A 23,006-nucleotide genomic window follows, 5' to 3' on the forward strand; every position below is an offset into this window, starting at 1 on the left:
ACTTATGTGGATGCAGAACTAACAAAGAAATTTTCGAAACCAGATACAATGACATTTACAACAGAAATTATAAATGGTGAACCAGCAACTCCATTTGAATTTGTTAGAGGTCTTCAACCAGATACTTTTGAATTTTTCTTGGATAATTCTATTGAACTAACATTACATTATAAAAGTGGAACAAATGCAACATTTCATCCGGGAGATACATTCCAAATGGTATTTAATGACATAAGTTCTTTAGAATATGTTTATAGAGTTATGAGCATATATGATTTAATATATCCTATAGGAGCTGTTTATACGTCTATGAATCCAATAAATCCAAACACTTTATTTGGTGGTAGATGGTATGAAATAGTTGACAGTTTTCCATTCTACACTAATACTCAGTCAATGAAGATGGGAGGTTCAAAGAAAATAGGTATTGAAAACCTTCCTTCACATATGCATAGGTTCAGTGGAAGAACATCTGTGGAAGGAAACCATTCACATTCAATAACAAAAAGAGGTTATACAAATCTTGCAGCGGGTTCGGATAGACAGGGAATGCATAGATATGATATCACAACTGACCCCAAAGATGTTAGCACAGGTATTTTCTGTGGAACTGCAGGAAATCATACACATGTTGTAGCTGGTATTACAGACCCAGCAGGTAATGGAAAAGATTATATGCCTCCTTATATAACAATGCACGCTTGGATACGAGTTGGTTAAAATCTTTAACTTTACATAAATGAGCTTGAAAGAAGTATTCGAACAACATCCATGGAGGTCATTTAAGAAATTCAATGAAGCTGCAAAGAGTTGGGGATTTACTAACAGAGCTGAAGTGAAAAGGTTCTTTGACAAAAATGTTGTACATCAAACAAAAATAAACCCTTACGACTACTTTTTACCAATTTACTCCAACACTCCTGACGCATACCAATTTGACACTCTCATTCAAAGCAGAAAAGGAGGACATAAACCATTCCTCATCTTCATAAATGTTAACACTCGTAAAGCATATGCATATCCAATGAAAAATAAAGGAACTCGTGAAGTGTTAAGAGTTTTACAAAAGTTTGTAGCAGAACATAACCCAAGTACTTTAACATCAGACCAAGACAGTGCATACCTCAGCAATGAAATCACAGAATTTCTCATTAAGCATAACATAACTCACTACACTACTGAAGACCATAACCATAACATACTCGGCATCATAAACCGCTTCATAAGAACGCTCAGAGATTTAAATCAAGAGCGAGACTTTACCGAAGAAACAATGAAACATTTTCTCGAAGTATATAATTCCTCAACACATTCTACAACAGGACATACACCAAATTCAATGACACAACAACAAGAAGAAAAGTATATACAAAAGAAACGAAGCCAAACACAAAATATCAGAAATTCAACACAATTTACCCTCATTCCTGGTACAAAAGTTCGTGTAGTTCTTGACGACAAACCGTTGACAAAGAAACGTTTAAGGTTAAGTAGAAACTATTATATCGTAGACTCTACACAAGGTAATGGATATCTTATAAAAGCTGCTGACGACTCCATAGCATTTTACCCTCGACATAAGTTAGTTGAAAGTAGTAATGGCAAACTTGCTGAAACCATTGACGAAGCAAAGCGAGGAGTGGTTATTGAAATACTTGGCTACAACATAAACGATGACACTTATAAAGTAAGATATGAAGGAGGTGTTGAAGATGTTATACCATCTAAGAACTTGAGAGAGTCAAAGCCAACACATCTGGGACCATTAGAGCGGGAGTACTGGAAAGACAAAAATATGCCAGAAAGAATAAGAAAATTCTTCTAAACTTTTTCATTAGATGTAAATCAGACATGAATGAGAACAGTCATGATATCATTAATGGTACCATTTATTTACACCAAAAAATAATGTTTATGTTAGAATGTTAGATCTAACACGTTTTCTAACCACTTTTCTAACATGGTCTAAAACTCTCGAAAATCATGAATTTTTGACATTTCCTTATGAAAGAAAAATAACGCTAATTTTTTTCTAAGAAAAATTTTTATCTTGTATGTAAAGATATGATTTCAACAATCGGCACAACAACAATTCAAACTACAGCACCAAACTCGTTAGTCATGAATCCAACATCTATGTTAGTAGAGATGAAAAGCTTCATTCCTTCTTCATATACTTTCGAAACAAAAATCCAGAAGATAAAGCAAGAACTTTTAACAAGTAATTTAGACTGTAGTGCGAAAGATGAAACAAATGAACAGTATCTTTATGAAATGCAGGACATTATTGACCATTTACCCAAATTGCCTGAAATCCAACAACAAAAACTAACTATTCCTGAATTCGACGAAATTGAAGTCAAAACAACTGACTCAGTAGAAATAAAGAAGTTCATACGTAAAGTAAATTATGAATTCCTTGGTTTTCATTGCAACCATAAAGTTATGGACAAAGATTGCGACATGGTTTATAAGAATGTTTCTGACATATATAAATCTGAAGAATTTAAGACCTACGATAACTTTGTTTCATTAGTTGCTGAATGTGTTTGGGAAATAAGAGATAAAGATAGAAGAGGCAAAGTATGGAACGAACAACTAAGACCCGCTATGTTTGAGATGAAGAGAGCAATTGACGCCTTAGTTGTTTTAGCAGGTCAAATTTCAATGTATAACGCAAAAATGAACCCGCAATGTTCAAAATGTAAGGCAGCGATGAGGAAATATAACTACTCCGTCAAAGAGATAGAAAGAATGAGAAACGACTATGCAGATTTAAAGAAAGAAGTAGAAAAGCCAGCAGAAGATAAAATGGACATGTTAGCATTTCTGAACAAAAATTATCCAACTGCTGACGATTTCCTTCTATCTGACGTCAAGAAGAAATATAAAGAAACCTTCGGCATTGTTAAAACATTCGATGTACTAAAAGAAGAAATAGAAGCTACAAAACTGTTTAAAGTCATGAACCATCGCAACATATACCATGTAAAACGCTTGTAAATAGTTATGTTAGAAAAGAGGTTAGAAAACGTGTTAGATCTAACATGCTAACATAAACATTATTTTTGCTGAATTCAGCACAAAATTCTGAGTAAAATGACATATGGCACGTGTCAAACCGTTGAGTTTTCACAAATTTTAAAAATTGCTGCGGAAAGTTCGTCAAAAAAGTGAAGGTTCCCGACGGTTTCAAACCGCCATACTTTACATGAAGATAGTTTACAATGTCAACTAAATATCATGTACGATAGAAACGGTTATGTAAAGTTTACATTTTGTAAAGTTTTGTCCTGATTCAAGACAAGTCTTGTATTTTTTCAGAACAAGTCTTGTATTTTTTCAGAACAAGTCTTGTATTTTTTCAAGACAAATCTTGTCCTGATTCAGAACAAGTCTTGCACTTTTTAGTCAGTTTTTCTTGTAAAGTTCTCAAATTTGAGAACAATTGTCCTGATTCAAGACAAGTCTTGTATTTTTTCAGAACAAGTCTTGTATTTTTTCAGAACAAGTCTTGTATTTTTTCAAGACAAATCTTGTCCTGATTCAGAACAAGTCTTGCACTTTTTCAGGAAATCCTATCGTCTAACTTTACAAATGTCACTTTTTCAACATGATTGCATTTTGGTCGGGAAACAACTTTCTCTCAATTTTGTCACTTTTTTCTATCGTCGTGTTTTGTCACTTTTCCCTCAGGGTGTGTGTCAGAAAATATCCAAAATCTTTATAGCCTCGTATCTCCTTCAATTCTTGACGGCTTGACATGTATGACACACCATTCAATTCAGAATTATGTGCTGAATCTTATGACCTTCATTTGTTCGTGACTTCTTTTCACATATGTAACCCTGAATTTTTAACATTTCTTTAACACAGAAAAATAAAGTTAGTTTTATTTTTATTTATTTTTTTATTTTGTATGTAAGGACAGATATGTCAACAACAGAGAACACAACAACTGCTATCGTTCATGAAGCCATAAATGAAGAATACGAGTGGGTTCAGTTTAACAAACAACTCCGTCTCATTCGTTCGGTCAAAGACGATATGTACCAAATGCAAAGTATTTTGACAGCATGTTTTGCTCCAGACACTAAACACGCAGACGACTGGTTCAAAAACCAAAGCACACAAGAACTTTTGAGTGAAATTTCTCTAGACCGACTTTTTTCGGTCTTGCATAAAACACATGAAAATCGTAAAAATTTGCCAATAAATTTAAGAGGTTATTATGTTCATAGACTTTTAGTAAATGCAGTTGCAATGTGGGCTTCTCCTCGTTATGCATGGCATGTTTACAGACTTCTTGACGAAATTCATAGACAAGAACGTGGAGAGATGGAAAAGAAACTTCAAGCAAAAGATGAAGTCATTGAATCCAAAGACAAAAGCATACAGAAAAGAATACCACGTTCAGTACCAAAAGGAAAGGAAAAGAGTTATAAGTATATGATATATACTGAAGAGTTGGAGAAAGAAGAAGATAAAGATATGGTTATGTTGCATTTAGTCAGAAGAAACAACAAAAGCTTTTATGACCTTGCTAAGATTTACAAATCTGACAGAAACTGGTTCTATCGTGAAAACTTACCGATTTCAATGACACCGAATGAGCAAATAAAGGAAATTGTCAAAAATACTCTTCCTCAAACACACTATGACATCAAAGGTTGCACAATACTTACATTCAAAGAAGACTTAACATTACTGAAGGAAAAAATAACAGAATATTTCGATAACTTCAAAGAGGAAGAATAAAAAAATCTAAGCTAATTTTATTTTTTTATAAAATTTTATCTCATATGAAAGAACATGAATTTAGAATATTCGGAACTCATGACAGAAGAAGAGAACGAACAACATGTAAAAGATTATGCAAAATTTCTGAAGACATACAAAGCATTTAAACAATATCTAAATGCTTCTAAAGATTATGCAAAATTTCTGAAGGTATATAAAGCTTATGAAAAAGCGTATGAAAAGTTTATACATTGGGGAATTGTTGTAAAATATCGATATGAAGACTAACCAAAAATATATTTTTGCTTAAATGACGTCAGGGTCAATTTCTTCAACCATTTCACTTCCTTCGTCAATGTCAATAGAAGCTTCTTCAACCTTTGGTAAGAACTTTTGTATAACATCTTTGTTCGTTATTGTTTTCAGAGATGAAGAATAATATTTCACATTTGTTTCACCCTTCTTATATTCTTTTTCTGTTCGGAAAGATTCATAGCAATACTGAAGAAGTCAATGTTGGAGTTCTTATAATAGTATAATGAGTATCTTTGACATTCACGAAGAAACCTTTTGTTTCAAAACTACTGCTAACTCTTGTGAAGTATAACGTTTGCGGTCAATGACAATAGCTAATGGTCTGACATACTGACCAAACTTAGATTCTTTCACAAACTTCTTGTTAAAGATAACATTGACGTTTGAAGCATTATTGAACTCATTCTTGATGACAGTAGCGAGAGCATTGTATGATAAAGAACTTGCAATCTTGCATGTGTTTCATTAAAATAAAAATATTAAATTAGTTTTGAAAAATAACTTAAAAAAATCTAATCTAATTTTTTCAAAAAATATTTTTTATCCGATAGAAAAGATGACAGAAAAATTAACTTTTTACATAGCGCCAGACCCTTCTTGCCCACATCTTTTTAAGCCACAATATATAGTCATAGAACTAAATAGAGAAAGCGAAATTCTACAAATAGAAGAAAGCGAAATTCTACAAACAGAAGAAACATATAGAGACCTAGATAACGAAACTGGATATGCACTATTCTGGTTAGATTGTCCTTATGAAATGTATGAAAAAAAGGCTTTATATGAAGAATATAGAAAATATTGTCATGAAAACAATATAAGACCAAGCTCTAGAGAAAAATTCTATGCTGGTATAAAACATCTTTTCGAAGTTCGGAATGGCAAATATAGAAAGAAATAATTTTTCTAAGTTTATTTTTTCAAAAAATATTTTTTTATTTCCTACTAAAGATGTATCGGAAGTTGTCTAAGTTAGAACACTCGGAAATAAAACAACTTCTTACAGAAGCTAATATAGATGTTGCAAAGCATTACACAACAAACAAAAAGGCACTCGCTGACATCCTCAATGACTATAATGGTGAAATAACTTATGATAGAATTCATGAGTTCATAAAGCCGCAACGCGGCGAGGACGAAGTCCATGCAAGAGCATTTCCTTTAAATGACGTTGCTATTGACTTATATCATAGACGTTCAATACCTCATGAAGTAAGAAGAGAAATGTTTGACATAACAAATGCAAACGTTGGTCATACTCGTAAAGCTCTTTCACATGACGTTCGTCAAGAGATGTTTGACATAACAAATGCAAACGTTGGTGAAACAAGAAGAGCTGTACCACATGAAGTAAGAAGAGAAATGTTTGACATAACAAATGCAAACGTTGGTGAAACACGAAAGAGAGATGACACACTGAAACAACAGAGAAGAGAGATGTTTAAAAGTGCTATAGAACAAGTTCGCAAAGCTAATAATGTCATTCGTTCCATTGACGACAAACCAAAAGAAGGTGAGAGATGGTTAAAGAAAGATGAAGAAAATAGGAAGAGGAATGTGAAGTCAGGCAATAGACTCATTGACTTTAACATCGAAGCTTTAGATGAACCAAACAGAGACTACTTACACAAACATTTCGGTAAGGTTTTCATGAGACTCTTAGAGAAAATTAAAATAAACTCCCAACAGAGATGGATGGTATGTTATAAACTTGGTGGAAAGTATGAATGTTCTACGTTAAACCTCAATAATATTGGAACATTACTACATCAGCTCTTGAAGGAGAACTTTATATCAGAGATAGAAGCAAATGCTGCAGGTATTGTTGAAATGCACTATGACTTCTTCTTGACAAACATAAAGAATCTTACGAAATAAAGATGTATGATTTAACAGAATATGAAGGCTTAACGATGTCAGATGTAAAGAAAGGCAAACCAAAAAAGAGACCATATAGAGATGAAAGCACACTGACAAATGACCAGAAAGCCATTTTGGAAGCTCTTAAGCAAACAGGAAACCCAGCACTTATAGAAAGCTTTTGGAAAGATAATGGTGAAAAGAAGTTTTATAAGAAGAGAAGCGGCAGTTCTGGAAGTATCTTTGCACATTACCTATAAATCTTGAACGCTACCAAATCTTCAATGAACTGAACAAAAGAACTGCAACACTTATGACAGAAGATAACTGCTTCGTTTATGCTTGCATTCAGGCTGGAGTAAATGAAAAACTATTGACCACATGAGAAAGTCATTCGTTTAGAGACTTTCCTCAAAGTAAAGTACAAGAAATTTTGACGCAACAGGTATAGCATTAATGTTACCATTGGTTACTTCAATGACTCAAGACATAATGAAATAAAGAGATACATACCAAAAGAATGTGAAACTGTTCGAACTATTGACTTACTTCTTGTTGAAGACCACTACATGCTAAATGAAAGACTTCCAATGACAACATATTTCATTCGAAACTATATAGAAATCTTGAAGGAGTGTGGTGGAATGAACATTGAAAAACAGATGAAAATATATACAAAGAGAGAAGATAAATATGTAGTTCGCATGGATAGAACTACACCGCTATGGGATGTTATGAAAACATTGTGGGAGTGCAAATATTTTGAACCTATTTCTTATGGAGAACTTTTCACATATACGACTGACTTATATAAACAGAACCTTGCACCATTTAAAGATTTGACATATGCTCCAAAGTATTGTGTACAACTGAAGAAGAAAGCAGAGTCAAAAGAAGTAAATAAAGCTAAATGTAAGTTCATACCTGAGCACGTTTTCTTTGCTGACTTTGAGTGTAGTACGGATGGCTTTCATAAAGCTTTTAACATCTGTTATGACAGTGAAGATGGTTCAGTTAGTGAAAGTATTTGGGGTCAAAACTGTGCAACAGAATTTTTGGAAAGACTTCCTGACAAGAGTTTAATATATTTCCATAACCTCAGTTATGACATAAACTTCATCTTAAGACACATGACAGAAGTGAAAGGAACTCCCATCATTAAAGGTTCACGAACAATGCAAATAACTGGTTTATATAAAGGAAGGGCAATTATTATAAAAGACTCTTACAGTGTTATAAATAAGAAGCTTAAACTATTTCCTGCTATGTTTAACTTACAAACAGGACCGAAAGAAGTATTTCCATATAACTACTACAGCAGTGTTTTGTTAGCAAATGACAACAGAACTGGTGTCATTTCTGAAGCATGTAAGTTTATCCATGATGCAGATACATTTATGAAGAACATAGATTCCATCAAAGGTTGCAGAATAGATGAAAACCACTTCGACTTAGAAAAATATAGCACGTTTTACTGCAAACAAGATGTAAGAATTTTAAGAGAAGGTTTTGTAAAGTTCCGCAATGACTTATTGAAAGAGTTTGATTTAAACGTTTATGACTACGTTAGTATTTGTTCTATTGCTAACAAATTGTTTGAGAACAGAGTATACTTCCCGAATGGAAATCTTTATGACCTCTCAAATAAACCAAGAGAATTTATTTCGAGATGCATTCAAGGTGGAAGATGTATGTTGTCAGATAACATGAAACAAAAGAGCAAAAAGAAACTCATTGCTGACTTCGACACTGTTTCATTATATCCTTCAGCTATAGCAAGACTTTATACTTTAGAAGGTATTCCAAAAGTATTGAAGGAAGAAATGTTAAGCACAGAGTATCTCATGAGACATTTATTCGATGACGACCAAAAGGAACCCATTGGTGAAAAGTTTATGTCTGGCTTCTTTGTTCTCATTAAGATAACAGAGATTGGTATACCCAGACACTTTCATTTAATAGTTTGCGACCCTGAACTAAATCCAGAACTTAACGTTCCAAGAAGTTCAAACACTTGCTGTCTCATGTATGTTGACCATATAACATTACAAGACCTCATAAAATATCAAGGTGTCAAATGTGAAGTGTTGCAAGGATACTATTACGATGGAAACAGAGATATGAGAATAAGAGATGAAGTAAAGAAGTTGTTTGAGTTAAGGTTAAAGTATAAGAAAGAAGAAAACCCCTTACAAGAAATTATAAAACTCATTCTGAACAGCATTTATGGCAAAACTATTCTATCTCCTATTGAGTCAAAAATAACCATAGTAGATGACAAAGATGCTATAAGATATGCTATAAGAAATTACAACCATATAGTGAAGTTCGAAGGTTTGGATGGTTCAGATAAAACTATTTTCAAGCTAACGAAAAGCATTTGCAGACACTTTAACTTCTGTCCACTTGGTGTTAATATTCTGTCTATGTCAAAACGTATTATGAATGAAGTATTCTGTACTGCAGAGGACATGGGACTTCAAATCTTTTACCAGGATACCGACAGTATGCACTTATATAATGAAGACATCCCAAAGCTTGCAGCAGAGTTTAAGAAGAGATATGGTCGCGAACTTATAGGAAAGAACCTTGGTCAATTTCATAGCGACTTTGCAGAAATAACACCTGGAAAACAAAGTTTAGCTTATAAAAGTATTTTCTGTGGAAAGAAGACCTACATAGACTTACTCACTAACGATTTAAATGAAGTTGCATTTCACTGCAGAATGAAAGGCGTGAAGCAAGATGTTATTGCTTTAACCGCTAATGAAATGTTTCCTGAAGCTATACAATGCTATTACAATGAAGATAAGAACATTCACATACCTGTTGGAACATATGACAAAGACTCTGAGTTCAGTTTAATGAAACTTTACAAAGCACTTCATGATGGTCAAGAGATTGCATTCGACTTATGTAAGTCATGTCAACCTTGCTTTGCTGAAAAGTTCAACTTTTCAATAACGACTAAAACAAGCTTTATTCGTAAGTTGAAGTTCTGAGGTCATTTATTTTTGTCAGCAATGAGGTCATTCGTGATAAAAATAAAGCTAGCGTAGATTTTACAATACTGCGATGGTAGAGTTTAAGAGTTGTGCTTCAATGTAGAGACAGTCCTTCCCATCTGGAGGCAAGAACACTGGACATTTATGGTCATGAGTGGAGTACATGTCTATCCAAAACTCACGATTGAAGCCAGTTAATTTATAGTATTTAGGGTTAGGAAGTGGTGAAGTTCTTGTATGACCAATGAACTCATTTTCAACGCCTTTGGCTATATTAGAGTAAAGTATTGCTTGCTTTCTATCCCAAATGCCAGGTGTTACAATCTTTGAAAATTCATTTTTCCTCGGAAGCATTGCATCATAATTGAAAACATTCTTAAAATCATCACTTGGTTCGGAGATTTGAAATCTTATACGTAATGGATTTTCTTTCTTTTTAGCGACTTCATTGAATGGTGAGAATACAATGAATTGACAGTCATGAGTTCCATCTTCATTTTCATTAAATTCATAATGAAAGTCTATAAGTTGTGGCTGACTACCTTCTTCTTTCAGTTGTGCAAGAAACTCACGTAAAGGCTGTAAAGTTTGTACTTCAATGTTGAACTTTTTCTCGAACATCTCATTAAATGAAATCATACATTGTTGCAATGTTGTATCGTCTTTAAAGTATTTGTATATGTGAATGTTTTGGGCGCTTAAAGACTGTTCGTCATTTTCTATCTCGACTTGAAGTATAAAGTCAACCTTTCTGAAAGCACGTGTTATATACATAGATGTTATGCCAATGTACTTCTCTTCATTTATGTTCACAATCCAGTCTGTTGGAAACTTAAACGTTACTCTGTTCCCCTTTATTTTGACGTCAGGGTTTTCACTACTGAACGCAACAGTTAAAGGTATTTGTCTATACATTTAATTCGGATAAAAATAAACCATTTACTCTTTCTTTGCTTCAGCTTCTTTAGCTTTTGCTTCTTCTCTAGCTTTTTTCGCCAGCAAACGTGGGTTCTTCTGTCTTCCAGCAGCTAATGCAGCTAGTTGTTTTTCACTAAGTTTTCTCTTTGGTCTCTCTGGCTTTTGTTCTTGTTTTTGTTCCTTCAGTTCGGATAAAATTTGCTCGCGAATTTCTTTCTTCAATGCTTCAACATCTATGACCCTTGGGTCTTGTCCGTAGGGCTTGTCTGAGTCATTTGACTGCAGATAAAAAACAAAATTAAAACTTTAACCGATGTAAAATGAGCTTGTCAAAATCAGAGCGAGAGTCTATTATATTAAATGACGCAAGAGGAATACAACATCCTTTCTATTACGTAAGTCAGAGTAAAGATGGTAAAATATACGTAAGAAAAAGAAAGGTTCCATTAGCGAATGCAGAGAGCGACAACATTAAGGTGCATGGCAAGGGTGAAGCCCATATAAAACCTTCTGTTCAAACTGAAAAGTCAATAGAACAGAAGAAAAGAAGCCAGATGTACTTTCAATAACGAACCAAGAGCTTATTGCAAAGTTCGTGAATTTCATTGAAAAACAAACCGAGTCAAAGAACCCTGACCCGCCAGTGAAAGAAGTTGAGACAAAAGAGAATGTACAGTTCATTGAAAATGTCAAGAAACAACTTCCACCACGAATACCAAGAAGAAGAGTGAGAATAATGAAGTAAATAGATATTTTTATCTGAAGTAAATACATGCAGAACGAACAGCTAAACGAATTTACTCCAGCAGAGCATATTCATCAGATTCGCTCATATTTCGATATCATAGACAATGCAGTTCAAATTGGTGACACTAATAGAAAATATTCTGACGCAAAGATTCCATCACAACCTGGAACTGCTAAAGATAACACATGGGTAACATTCAATCTCTCACCTCCTGGTGAAAATATGTTGGACCTTTACAATACATTCATTACGTATAAAATGGAAGGTCAATTTATTGCAGATAAAGAAATTGGTTCAGGTTCCAATAAAACAAACCCACCAGGATTTTGGATTGGTTTCGATGACGCTTTCTATGCAGTTGCTGGATATCAAATCCTTGCAAATGGTCGTATCGTATATTCTCAAGACAACGCAAGAGAAGAAGCATATATAACTTCAAACTCACAAACTACCGAACAAATAAAGAAAGTAGATGTTTTCTCAAAGACTCGACATGAAGATGTATGGAGTCATTCGGGAACATGCAGAACAGGACAAATTGTTAGTGGTCCAATTACAGCAGGAAAATCATTTGATTTTAAGCTTCGTTTAAGAATTCCTGTTAGAAGATTCCTTCCATTAGAAGCTATTCGATTTATTCCAGCTTTTGCAGGAAACATTCAGCTTAAAGTAAAGTTCAGTAGCGACGCCTTACAATGCACATCTATATCTGTAAATGATATCATTGCTTTCAATCCAACTCTTAAAGTTGCATTTGCTTCAGATTCAAATCCACCGACAAATAAATTTGTTCCATGGAATGAACCATTCACTATGATAACGAAGGCATAGAAGCTAGTGGAACAGTTACTATTACAACTGTAACCAGCAACTATTTCGAACAAAGATGGATTTTAATGAATGTTTCATTCATCCAAAGTCATTCTCTTTAGACCCTAACATTTATACAGAACTTGTAGAACATTATACAAACGAGGCTTTATGTTTTCCTGTTAAAGTTATGGATTGGATTCCTATGGACGGTTCATTCTCAAAGAATACAGATAGTTCAAGTGCAACATTTACAGCAGCTTATACGCCTATTAATGTTAAAAGTATTTGGGCACTATTTAGAAAGAAAGACAACTATTATGTTAATTTTGAGAACCCTAAGTTTAAATATCTTCAGCTTTCCATGGGAGCTTATGGAAATATGCCTGCAGAACCTGAAAAATCATATGGACCTGTATTTTATGAAATGGTTGCGAACGCTTGCAATACAAACAATGATATGATAGGATTTAATGAAGATGTTATGAGGTCATTGGTGGATGATGGTAGTGTGGAACATAAATGGGATAGCTATGACAACACACATTTCTTATGTGGTTTTCCAACAGAAGTGGACTTTTGCTTCCAGCAAGGTCAAACATCTACTGCTCCAATAACATACAAATTGTCTGTTAAAGGACCTATTGAACTAGCAACTGAAAATGTACCAAAGCCACTTATTGGATTTATGAGGGATTGTTGCTTTGCAATACAAGTAAGACAGTCAGGCATACCAATAATAAGACTTGACGACTATAACTTAGCACGGACGACAGTGAGGAATAAAGGATGAACGTTTATTTTTAAAGCTTATAAATGAGTTCTTCATCAAGCTCTCGTGAACCTTCACCATCTATGAAACAAACTTTACCAAACGATTATGGAGCACCTATTGAATATTTCTTACGAGCTGCACAATGGCAAAGAGCAGTCTCACCAAGGTTAGGTGTTCCACCAGCTCCTGTCAAAAATAGCATTTGGTCAAGTCCTTATATAAGATATGGTCTCCCACTAGGTTTGCTAGCTACAGCAGGAGCAGTTATGATGTTGAAAAGAAATAAAGCAAATGTTATAAATAATACTGAAGTAGCTGAAGTTAAACAAACTCCAACACCTTCGTCAAAACCAACGCCTTCACAAGCAAAACCTTCAATGACTCCTGAACCTATGGAAGTACAAACTCCTGTTCAAAAGTCAACTCCTAAACCGACTCCAACATTTAAACCAGAACCTACGCCTCAAATAAATCGTAAAACTCCTGCGTTTCCTTACTGAAAAAATAACGTTATTTTTATTTTATTTGAACATTTTTATTTGATTGAAATGACGACTAAAGTCACTGAAGCAATGAAACAAAAGTTTTTGGTAGAATACATTAAATCAGGAATTATTCCAGAAGGTTTTTACGTTCATACTATGAAGGATGGTAGAGTTCAGTTTAGAAAGATAAAGCAACCATTAGATAGAGAAGGAATTTTGAGAAAGATTAAACTTCATGAGGACAACATTGCTGAACTTAAGAAGAAGTTAGAAGAGTTGGAGAAAGGAAGAGAGTTATAAAGCAATGAATTCAACAGGTTAGAAAAGAGGTTAGATATCGGGTTAGATCTAACCTTCTACCCTAAATTTATTTTTGTGCTATGTTTTCATACGTGTGCGGGTGGTGATATCATTAATTTTTAAGTTTATTTTTATTTTATTTTTATTTTATTTGGATGTAATGACAGAACAAAAGCAACTCATACAAATCAAAACATATAACAAACATACATTTAAACATTTATTCTTCCTTCCTGAGCATAACATGTTCTTTCAAATACATCCGAGACCAGTTGACTTTTCATTGACTGTTTATAAAGATAGAAATAGTTATATCATTAAACCATACGATGACGAAGGTAAGTTATGTAAATTGTACGTTAAGAAGTTAGAGAAAGTTTATGGCTTCAAGTATGACTACAATAGGGTTAACACTGATGATGAAGATATTGAGGAAAATTTATGAGAACATTAGTGAAGTCGTTAGTGAGAACGATAGTGAGAACGTTTATTTTTTACATTAGTGAGTTCGTTAGTGAAGTGGTTGGCGGCTTTGTAAATATTTAAGGTTAAATTAGTTTTTGCGTTCATGTTGTAAAATATACGTTAACGGTTTTGTAAAGTGTCAAATTCACAAGTATTGGGTAAGGTGGAACGCAGTGCCACCATACCCAAGACTTGTATACTAACTGTTGTTGGATATAACTTCATAACATATGGTTCGTTCGACTCAGAACGTTGCAGTGAAGGCTTACTTTACATCGTTCAGAAACCGAAGGACTTCAATACAAAGAGATATAAGATAGGAAGAACATATAATATAACTCAAAGATATGACAGTACAGTCAATAGAGTTAAGGTTGTGTTCGTTAACGATATGAGAGCTGCAGAAACAGAACTACTTGAAAAGTTTGAGAAAATGTATGGTGCTCCCATAAAAGGTAAAGAAACGTTTGAAGTAGATGAGATAGGTAAAGCTATAAAATTATTTGACGAAGTTGCTGAAAAATACATGTAAAGCGTTTATTTTTACGCTTGACTTCAGATGGCTCAGGTAGCTCTATAAGGTAAATTGTCTTGTCAAATCCTTCTGGTATTCCGAGTCCTTCCATCCGACATTCCAAGTCCTTCCTTCCAACAAGAAAAAAATTTCCCGACAACTGGAAAAAAATTTCCTGACAACTGGAAAAAAATTTCCCGACAACTGGAAAAAAATTTCCTGTTGTTCGTCCGTAAACCATTCAAATTTTCGAAAATTGAGAACTTTTTGGTCGAACTTCAGAAAAAGTTTTTCCTTCCGACAGAAAAAGTTTTTCCTTCCGACATTCCGAGTTTTTCCTTCCGACATTCCGAGTCCTTCCTTCCGACATTCCGAGTCCTTCCTTCCAACAGGAAAAGTCCTTCCTTCCGACAGGACACAAACGGATGGCTGACGTTCCTCTTCCTGAATGTCTTCCAAAGCCAGAAGAACCGACAGCCCCAGCACCACAACAGACTAAGACTAAACACTTACATTTTTCAAGCTTGACTTTTTACAATTTGAATTTTGTTGCTGAATTCAGTAAAAATAATGTTTAGGGTAGAAGGTTAGATCTAACCTCTTTTCTACCCTCTTTTCTACCCTCTTGAATTTTCATGAATTTCCTTAAGATAGAAAAAATAAAGTTAGTTTTATTTTTTTTTATTTTTTTATTTTGTATGTAAGGACAGATATGTCAACATCAGAGAACACAACAACAGTTATAGTCCATGAAGCTATAAGTGAAGAATATGAGTGGGTTCAGTTTAACAAACAACTCCGTCTCATTCGTTCAGTCAAAGACGATATGTACCAAATGCAAAGTATTTTGACAGCATGTTTTGCTCCAGATACCAAACATACAGACGATTGGTTCAAAAACCAAAGCACACAAGAACTTTTGAGCGAAGCACAGCGAGACATACTTTTTTCTGAAAACAGTGAAGAACAGCGAGCCCGACTTCCATCGGGGTCGCCAAAACTCTATGAAAATCGTAAAAATTTGCCAAATGGTTTGAGAGGTTGGTATGTACATAGACTTCTTGTAAATGCAGTTGCAATGTGGGCTTCACCTCGCTATGCTTGTTATATTTTCATGATGTTAGATGAACTATAATTTTTAGGGCATGTGTCAAACCGTTGAGTTTTCACAAAATTTAAAAAATAACGTTTACCATGTGAAACGTTTATAAAATAACTGGGGTAGAAAAGAGGGTAGAAAGGAGGTTAGATCTAACCTTCTACCCTAAATTATATTTTTATTGAATTCAGCACAAAAATCATGAGTTTCCTTAAGACAGAAAAAATAAAGTTAGTTTTATTTTTATTTATTTTTTTATTTTGTATGTAAAGACAGATATGTCAACAACAGAGAACACAACAACAGTTATAGTCCATGAAGCTATAAATGAAGAATATGAGTACATACAGTATAACAAACAGTTACGTCTCATTCGTTCGGTCAAAGACGATATGTACCAAATGCAAAGTATTTTGAATGCTCTTCGTTCTACAAAGCAAGCACGTCATTGGTTTGAAAACCAACAGACAAAAGAACTTTTAGAAGAATTTCCTCATATGTTTGCGACCGGTAGAAAACAGCCGGTCGAGATTCCGTACGAAAATCGTGAAAAATTGCCAAACGGTTTGAGAGGATATTATGTACATAGACTTCTTGTAAATGCTGTTGCAATGTGGGCTTCACCTCGCTATGCTTGTTATATTTTCATGATGTTAGATGAAATTCATAGACAAGAACGTGAAGAGCTAGAGAACAAGCTTGAAGCAAAAGACAAAAACATACAGAAAAGAATACCACGTTCGGTACCAAAAGGAAAGGAAAAGAACTATAAGTATATGATTTATACTGAAGAGATGGAAAATGAAGAAGACAGAGATATGGTTATGTTGCATTTAGTCAGAAGAAACAACAAAAGCTTTTACGACCTTGCTAAGATTTACAAATCTGACAGAAATTGGTTCTATCGTGAAAACTTACCGATTTCAATGACACCGAATGAAGATGTGAAACAAATAGTTCAAGATACTTTACCTCAAACACACTATGATATTAAAGGTTGTACAATACTTACCTTCAAAGAAGACTTACCGCTACTGAAAGAAAAAATAACAGAGTATTTTGACAACTTCAAACAAGCAGAGTAAATGAACTCTTTATTTTTACGCTTGACTTTTTACAATTTGAACTTTGTTTGCGTAGATATGAATTCTGAAAGAAGTATGAGGGTCTTGTATGACTTTGTACTTCTCCCATAGTTCATGTCTGTCAAACTTACCTGCCATGGACTCTTTCATAAGTTCCATGAAATCGTCTTCGGACAATCCGGGGAAAAGTATAATGTCAGTAAGTATTCTTTTAACATCCTTACTTAAACTCTTTGCTGTCTGTACACAAATGACAACTGAGATGTTAAAGTGTCTGAGCTTCTTAAGAATTCGACACATATCTTGTTCTCTATTCTTTAACAAAGGATGAGATGCAAAGTCATCTAAGATAAGAAGACATCTATGAGGGTAAGTCTTCCAATCGTAAGATTGCAATTTCTTCGAAATGTATTCTATCTCTTTCTGTTTGTTTCTGAAGTGTTTCTTCTCTAATATTCTCTGCATTTCCTCATTTGGGTCTTTAAACTTAGAATTTATATACTCATTTATAGCATTATACTTCAAAACTCTTCTTTGGTACTTCTTTATCCAATCTAACAACTCAGAGTCTTTTATACATACTAACTTAGACTTCTTTATAATATCTTTGAACGAATTTACGGTTTGGTCAAATTGACCAGAAGTACTACAAATAACAACTAACTCATAGAATGGGTTCTTCTCATCTAGTTCTTGTTGTTGTGCAGCCATTTTAAGATAAGTGAAAGTCTTACCCGACCCAGGCGGTGCAATTAGACCTGTTATACCATTCTGAGCAAATAAGAACTTGTCATGTATGGGTTTTATCTGAGCATTTTCTAACTTCCTCTTGTTCTTGTTTAAAACATTCTCAAATTTCTTGTCAATGTCAGCAAACTTTTTTTCTAACATATTTTTAGAAAAATTAAAATTTTTATCTTTTAGAAAATGTCTAGCGATTTCGCTATCTATATTCGAGACAAGCTTTTCGACAGCAAAACATCTGTCGACCATAAAATCTTACATAGTGTAAACAAGAAAGGTGAATTTGTTCTAAAGTTCTGTTTCTGGGAATATGACAAGAACCATAAAACATTAGGCAGAGCAGTCTTTAAGTTTGTCAATGACAGACTTGTTGACAGAGATGACGCCTCTTGGAGAGATGAAGTCCAACAAAAATTCTTAGAATGCAAAGAAGACACATGCGCTGTTCTTGAAGATGAAATAGAAAACAGAATAGAAGAGCTATTAAAGGACAAAGAACTTTTACAAAAATATGGTTCTGAGAAATTTGACATAACTCCACCAGAAAAGAAGAAGAAAGGAAAGAAAGAGAAAAAAGTAGAAGAGAAGAAAGAACCTGAACCAGTTCCAGAGAAGGGGAGATATGACATGTAAAAATAAAATTTTATTTTTAGAACATTTCTGGGTCAATGTCAATGTTCTCTTCCTCTTTAGGAGCAAACACTGGCTTAGACTCTAAAATCTTTTTACCCAATTTACCTTGAACTTCAACTATCTTAGACTCATAATATTCATAGTCGTCTGCTTTCTTTGGTTCATAAGGTATAACAAGTTTGTATGCTTTACCTTCTTCGAGTTTTGAGAACCTTCTGTCAAAACTTTCTTTGACTGCTAACAAACCTTCTATGTCTAAGTCTTCAAATTTCGCACCATTTTTAGTCACAATAGCAAACTTAACTGGTTCGATGTTCCAAACTTTGTCAAATGAAGACTTTTCAAAATGGTAGAAGTAAACATTCAAATATGCGAATGGAGCTAACTTATCTTTGACTTCTGTCATGTACTTATTTACTGAGATGAATTTTGCCATCTTTTCTATCGGATAAAAAAATATTTTTTTTTAAAAACGTTTTAAAATGGTATGCCATATAGCTTCTTGAATTTGTTAAGAAGTATTTGAACGCATTTTCCATCTGTATCTCTAGTGTTTACATAAGCATAGCCTTCCTTAGTAAAATATACTTGTAATTTCCTATAGTTTACGCCGGTATAAAAGTAGAAAGAGTCTTGTTCTTCGCTATAGTAGTAAAACTCCAACGTATGCTTGCCATAGTCTGTAATTTCAATTGTTTCATCTTCTAGTTCGTCGACAAATTCGAATACAATATCTCTAAATTTGCTTTTGTTCTTATTGTTTTCAGAACGAGTAACCCAACGTAAATTTTCAAGTCTATTGTCGTTTCTTATATGGTTTATATGGTCTACAAAAGGTAGATTGTTAGGGTTCGGTATAAAATGAGTTGCAATGACAACATGTTTAAAATAGTGTTTTCCACCAATCCTCATCCTAGCATATCCGTTATTTCCCTCCCATCCGCTTAAAACTCTTTTTGTCTTTTTGTTTCTGACTTCAAATGACTCACAACAGTGAATTTCATATTTCTCATCTAACAAACAAGTTTCCCAACGGTCTTTTCCAACAAACTCAGCGTACATTTCAAATAAAATAAAAAAATATTTTTTTTAAATTTACTCAGAAAAAATTTTCTTTGTATATACACCATTCTGTACGTCTAAAAGACTTTTGACATTTGCCAAGAATGTACGTTTAGACGCTGCCATATAACCATATTCTTGACAATATTGTTTATACGAATCGTACAATGACCTTTCATCTAATGACACAAAGTCAGTTTCATCTATGAACAGTTCATATACACTCTTGTTTGCTTCTAACAATGTTTGTCTCTCTTCGGTATGTGGAATTTGTCTTGGATTGAACTTAGAAATATCTAATGTCATGAAATATGAGAACAAGTGGTTGTAAAAGTCAGATGTCAAAGTTTCTGCTAAGTCGTCAAAATATTCTGTATCTTGCATATGAGAATCTGACGTTCTGACAACTACATATCTTCTGTCAGAACTTTCTAACTTCATCGGAACAGCATTGTTTGAAACCATAATGAAATTTACAACATTTTCACAAACTCTTTGGTCTTTATATTTTCTTTCAACAACTCCAACTTTGTCTGTTATAAGACTCTTCAAAGCATCTGAGTTTAAAACTTTTGTTGTATCTATACTTTGAAGTTCGTTACATACTATAAGTTTCATATTCTCTATTGAAGAGTTAAACTTGCCACAGATATTTTCTAAGTTTGTCATATTCGGGTTCGAATAGCCCTCTAACAGTTTGCATAAGATATCTGTAAAGAATGTGTTCTTACCTGTTCCTTGTTTTCCAATTATAATGAGAGCAGTTTCATTTTTAGCACTTGGATGTTGTAAGATGTTTGCAAACCAACATAAGATATACTCATAGACTCTTTCGTTTCCATTGCATATAATTTCTTTGACATGGTCTAACCAAGCTTCTATAATATTTTCTTTCCATTCTACTTGTTCGTATTTATATCCAGTGAAGATAGAATAGAAGTTTGGAGAAGGTGTATAGAACTTTATACCTCGAACTGAAAAATCTTCTAACTTTGACAATAAGATATCCCAAGCATCTAACATCTTCATGCCAACTTGTACGACTTTTATTTTCTTAAGTTTCTGTCTACATTCTTGTTCTGAAACTATTGTTGCTCTTGGTTTGTTAAAGACAACATCCCATTCTTTCATAACATAACATTCTGGGGCAGAGTCGACATAAATGACTAAACGTTTCAAATTCTCGACTGCTTTGTTATAGTCTCGAAATGGACACATATTTCTGAAGGCTTGGAAGTCATAAAAATCTGAAACATCTATTCTGTACATTTTTATAAAAATAAAAAAAATATTTTTTTTATTCTTGAGCTATTTGTTGCATTTGTTGCATTTGTTGCATTTGTTGCATTTGTTGTTCTTGAGCTATTTGTTGTTGAAGTTGTTCTTGTAATACAATACTTTCACCAGTTGCATCTTCCAATTCGAAACTTTCTGCCGTCATTGACAAATACATAGGACATAAAAGTTTTACAGGAACAAAGTTTGCGTCAACTAAGGTTAAGTTTATGTTTGCTAAAGTGTTTGAGTTTACTAAAGCTGAAAACTCTGCATTCGAATGAACAATAGGCAAACCAGCAGAGAAAGTGTTGTTTATACGCATAAGTATCTTTTGGTCATAGTAGTTTCTGTCGACATTCGAATAGCACTTTGAACCTAAGTTTGAAACAATATATAAAATAGGTGTGCTTAATGTCAATGGAATAGACATTCCTTGTATGACACCTTTTCCTGTTATAGGAAACTGTTGGTAGTAAAAACCAGATATAAGTTTTGTATTATAGCTCATATTGTTTATAGTAAACTCAGTCGGACATCCAAACATAATGAAACCTGCTCTAGTTGCAGCACATGTTACATCCGTCCTTAAAGTATTAAATAAGTCAACAAAACCTGTTGGTGGTATATCTGAGTAAGTATCTTCAAAGGAGTATTTTTTACCATTCACAACAATAAAATCTTCTGGTGTCAAAAGAGCAAAACAGGCTTTAGTCGTCATTGTGTTTAAAGTTAGTTTACAATATCGTCCTTGAGGACTTTGTAAGTTTGTTGTTATAGAATTATATGACTCAGGGTTTTTAGTCGTAATAGTATAAACCATTGTGTCTTCTGCCATTTACTTAGCAAATAAATTTTAATGAAATGTTGTGGTCGTCAAATATTTTTATGACGTCTGGGAAACTATATTTTAAGTTCAACGTTTCACCTCCTTTCATAACGTATATCTTGTCAATGACATTATATGCAACACCACAGCAAGCAATGTCGGGTTCTATTTCTTTGATGTTTATATCGTCTGCCTCTGTCAAAAGTTTCAATAGTTCTTTCAAAACTTCATGAGGTGCGATGACATATGAGTTCACTTTTACAGGGTTGTGTTCGACCAAGTTTAACATTATACCTAAAGCCTGACAAATCTTCTCCTGAGTTTTAAGTTTGTCTTTAAGTTGTTGGTAGTCGTTTCGAATATCTGCAACAGAACTTAAGTCTCTGCTAACTTCAGGGTATGTTGGTTGTTCTTTTACAGGAACTATTGTTATACCATCTTCGTCCTCGTATGGTTTCCCCACTTCAACATCTCTTTCTTTGACATTGACAACAACACTTTGACTGTTTGTTTGAGTTGGTGAATTTAACTTCACATCTGCCACCGCCATTAAACCTTTTGAAACACTTACGCTTCTATTTTTCGGAAATGACATTTTACTTAGAATAAAAAGATGGACGTATTCGGATATCTTATTGAATTGAAGCAGAACAAAGTTTACACACACAAACAATACAAATACATTGACAGAATAGTTCTTTACACAAACAATGGAAAATGTTATAGAATAGCAGTCTTTGCTGAACCAAAATATTTTCATAAAGCAGAGAGAGTTGGTATAACTGAAATGGTGAAAGTTCTTGAAGCAGACAAAAATATAACAACAAAACTTACAGATATTTCTAAAGGTAAGTTTATAATACAATTTTATGTCAAAACTGGCGTACTGTCAATATTTGACGGAGAGAAGTCAGTTCAAGAACAACTTACTGACCTGCTGCCAAAAATCTGCTCGATGGAAGCTGTCGTTATGCCAATCTGAGGAGCCCCAGCAGGTTTCATCGAACGAATCTTCAAAAGAGCATCTTCCGTGAAAAGTGCTATTGGTTTTGTAAACTTCTTTGCTTTTAGTTCATCTGGACCGTCTCTGTCACCAGTATATTGTATTTGAACTGTACCAACAGTTGAAATACCACCCATAAAGTCTTCTGAGTCAGCAAATGGAATGCCAAGCCAAAAGTTTGAACGGTCTCCATTTGTATATTGAGTTTTTTGACCTCCTGTATGAGTCCATACTTTCACATATGGTGGATATAAACTCAATAACATATTGGTTCGTTCGACTTCAGAACGTTGCCGTGAAGGCTTACTTTACATCGTTCAGGACAACCGAAGTGACTGTAA

General features: G+C 33.8%; 16 protein-coding genes and 1 pseudogene across 17 annotated transcripts, besides 2 other annotated features; 12 read left to right on the forward strand and 5 right to left on the reverse strand.

Moving 5' to 3' along the window:
• Window positions 1–14,626: part of a mobile genetic element that runs on past the window's edge.
• TVAGG3_0776930 (ATP binding) lies at window positions 310–720 on the forward strand (the record flags this gene model as incomplete). The annotated part of the gene is made up of 1 exon (XM_051246163.1): window positions 310–720. One exon carries the CDS (start codon window positions 310–312, stop codon window positions 718–720), a length of 411 nt encoding a protein of 136 aa, XP_051081638.1.
• On the forward strand, window positions 1,025–1,825 carry TVAGG3_0776940 (integrase core domain containing protein family; the record flags this gene model as incomplete). The annotated part of the gene is made up of 1 exon (XM_051246164.1): window positions 1,025–1,825. One exon carries the CDS (start codon window positions 1,025–1,027, stop codon window positions 1,823–1,825), a length of 801 nt encoding a protein of 266 aa, XP_051081639.1.
• Window positions 2,065–2,922, forward strand: TVAGG3_0776950 (organellar and viral DNA polymerase type B; the record flags this gene model as incomplete). Its single annotated transcript, XM_001289766.2, has 1 exon — window positions 2,065–2,922. A coding segment is annotated over one exon (858 nt), but the record flags the coding sequence as incomplete, so codon positions are not given.
• Window positions 4,600–4,758, forward strand: TVAGG3_0776960 (uncharacterized protein; the record flags this gene model as incomplete). Its single annotated transcript, XM_051246165.1, has 1 exon — window positions 4,600–4,758. The coding sequence occupies one exon, from the start codon at window positions 4,600–4,602 to the stop codon at window positions 4,756–4,758; it is 159 nt and encodes a 52-aa protein (XP_051081640.1).
• TVAGG3_0776970 (organellar and viral DNA polymerase type B) lies at window positions 8,091–9,169 on the forward strand (the record flags this gene model as incomplete). The annotated part of the gene is made up of 1 exon (XM_051246166.1): window positions 8,091–9,169. A coding segment is annotated over one exon (1,079 nt), but the record flags the coding sequence as incomplete, so codon positions are not given.
• On the forward strand, window positions 9,357–9,917 carry TVAGG3_0776980 (organellar and viral DNA polymerase type B; the record flags this gene model as incomplete). Its single annotated transcript, XM_051246167.1, has 1 exon — window positions 9,357–9,917. One exon carries the CDS (start codon window positions 9,357–9,359, stop codon window positions 9,915–9,917), a length of 561 nt encoding a protein of 186 aa, XP_051081642.1.
• Window positions 9,978–10,454, reverse strand: TVAGG3_0776990 (uncharacterized protein; the record flags this gene model as incomplete). The annotated part of the gene is made up of 1 exon (XM_051246168.1): window positions 9,978–10,454. A coding segment is annotated over one exon (477 nt), but the record flags the coding sequence as incomplete, so codon positions are not given.
• On the forward strand, window positions 13,441–13,671 carry TVAGG3_0777000 (kinase C-related family; the record flags this gene model as incomplete). The annotated part of the gene is made up of 1 exon (XM_051246169.1): window positions 13,441–13,671. One exon carries the CDS (start codon window positions 13,441–13,443, stop codon window positions 13,669–13,671), a length of 231 nt encoding a protein of 76 aa, XP_051081644.1.
• On the forward strand, window positions 13,720–13,956 carry TVAGG3_0777010 (uncharacterized protein; the record flags this gene model as incomplete). Its single annotated transcript, XM_051246170.1, has 1 exon — window positions 13,720–13,956. The coding sequence occupies one exon, from the start codon at window positions 13,720–13,722 to the stop codon at window positions 13,954–13,956; it is 237 nt and encodes a 78-aa protein (XP_051081645.1).
• A 734-nt stretch (window positions 14,627–15,360) lies between the features above and the next one.
• TVAGG3_0777020 (uncharacterized protein) lies at window positions 15,361–15,513 on the forward strand (the record flags this gene model as incomplete). Its single annotated transcript, XM_051246171.1, has 1 exon — window positions 15,361–15,513. One exon carries the CDS (start codon window positions 15,361–15,363, stop codon window positions 15,511–15,513), a length of 153 nt encoding a protein of 50 aa, XP_051081646.1.
• Window positions 15,514–15,647: 134 nt separating this feature from the next.
• On the forward strand, window positions 15,648–16,070 carry TVAGG3_0777040 (KilA, N-terminal/APSES-type HTH, DNA-binding family; the record flags this gene model as incomplete). Its single annotated transcript, XM_051246172.1, has 1 exon — window positions 15,648–16,070. One exon carries the CDS (start codon window positions 15,648–15,650, stop codon window positions 16,068–16,070), a length of 423 nt encoding a protein of 140 aa, XP_051081647.1.
• Window positions 15,648–23,006: part of a mobile genetic element that runs on past the window's edge.
• On the forward strand, window positions 16,313–17,097 carry TVAGG3_0777050 (KilA, N-terminal/APSES-type HTH, DNA-binding family; the record flags this gene model as incomplete). Its single annotated transcript, XM_051246173.1, has 1 exon — window positions 16,313–17,097. A coding segment is annotated over one exon (785 nt), but the record flags the coding sequence as incomplete, so codon positions are not given.
• TVAGG3_0777060 (protein of unknown function, DUF4108 family) lies at window positions 18,513–18,932 on the reverse strand (the record flags this gene model as incomplete). Its single annotated transcript, XM_051246174.1, has 1 exon — window positions 18,513–18,932. One exon carries the CDS (start codon window positions 18,930–18,932, stop codon window positions 18,513–18,515), a length of 420 nt encoding a protein of 139 aa, XP_051081649.1.
• On the reverse strand, window positions 18,974–19,558 carry TVAGG3_0777070 (His-Me finger endonucleases family; the record flags this gene model as incomplete). The annotated part of the gene is made up of 1 exon (XM_051246175.1): window positions 18,974–19,558. The coding sequence occupies one exon, from the start codon at window positions 19,556–19,558 to the stop codon at window positions 18,974–18,976; it is 585 nt and encodes a 194-aa protein (XP_051081650.1).
• Window positions 19,878–20,827, reverse strand: TVAGG3_0777080 (uncharacterized protein; the record flags this gene model as incomplete). Its single annotated transcript, XM_051246176.1, has 1 exon — window positions 19,878–20,827. A coding segment is annotated over one exon (950 nt), but the record flags the coding sequence as incomplete, so codon positions are not given.
• TVAGG3_0777090 (protein of unknown function, DUF4106 family) lies at window positions 21,676–22,212 on the reverse strand (the record flags this gene model as incomplete). The annotated part of the gene is made up of 1 exon (XM_051246177.1): window positions 21,676–22,212. The coding sequence occupies one exon, from the start codon at window positions 22,210–22,212 to the stop codon at window positions 21,676–21,678; it is 537 nt and encodes a 178-aa protein (XP_051081652.1).
• TVAGG3_0777100 lies at window positions 22,276–22,696 on the forward strand (annotated as a pseudogene). The gene has a single exon. A coding segment is annotated over exon 1 (421 nt).

Source organism: Trichomonas vaginalis, chromosome VI (genome assembly GCF_026262505.1).
Source record: "Trichomonas vaginalis G3 chromosome VI, whole genome shotgun sequence".
In the NCBI taxonomy this organism is placed as follows: Eukaryota; Parabasalia; order Trichomonadida; family Trichomonadidae; genus Trichomonas; species Trichomonas vaginalis.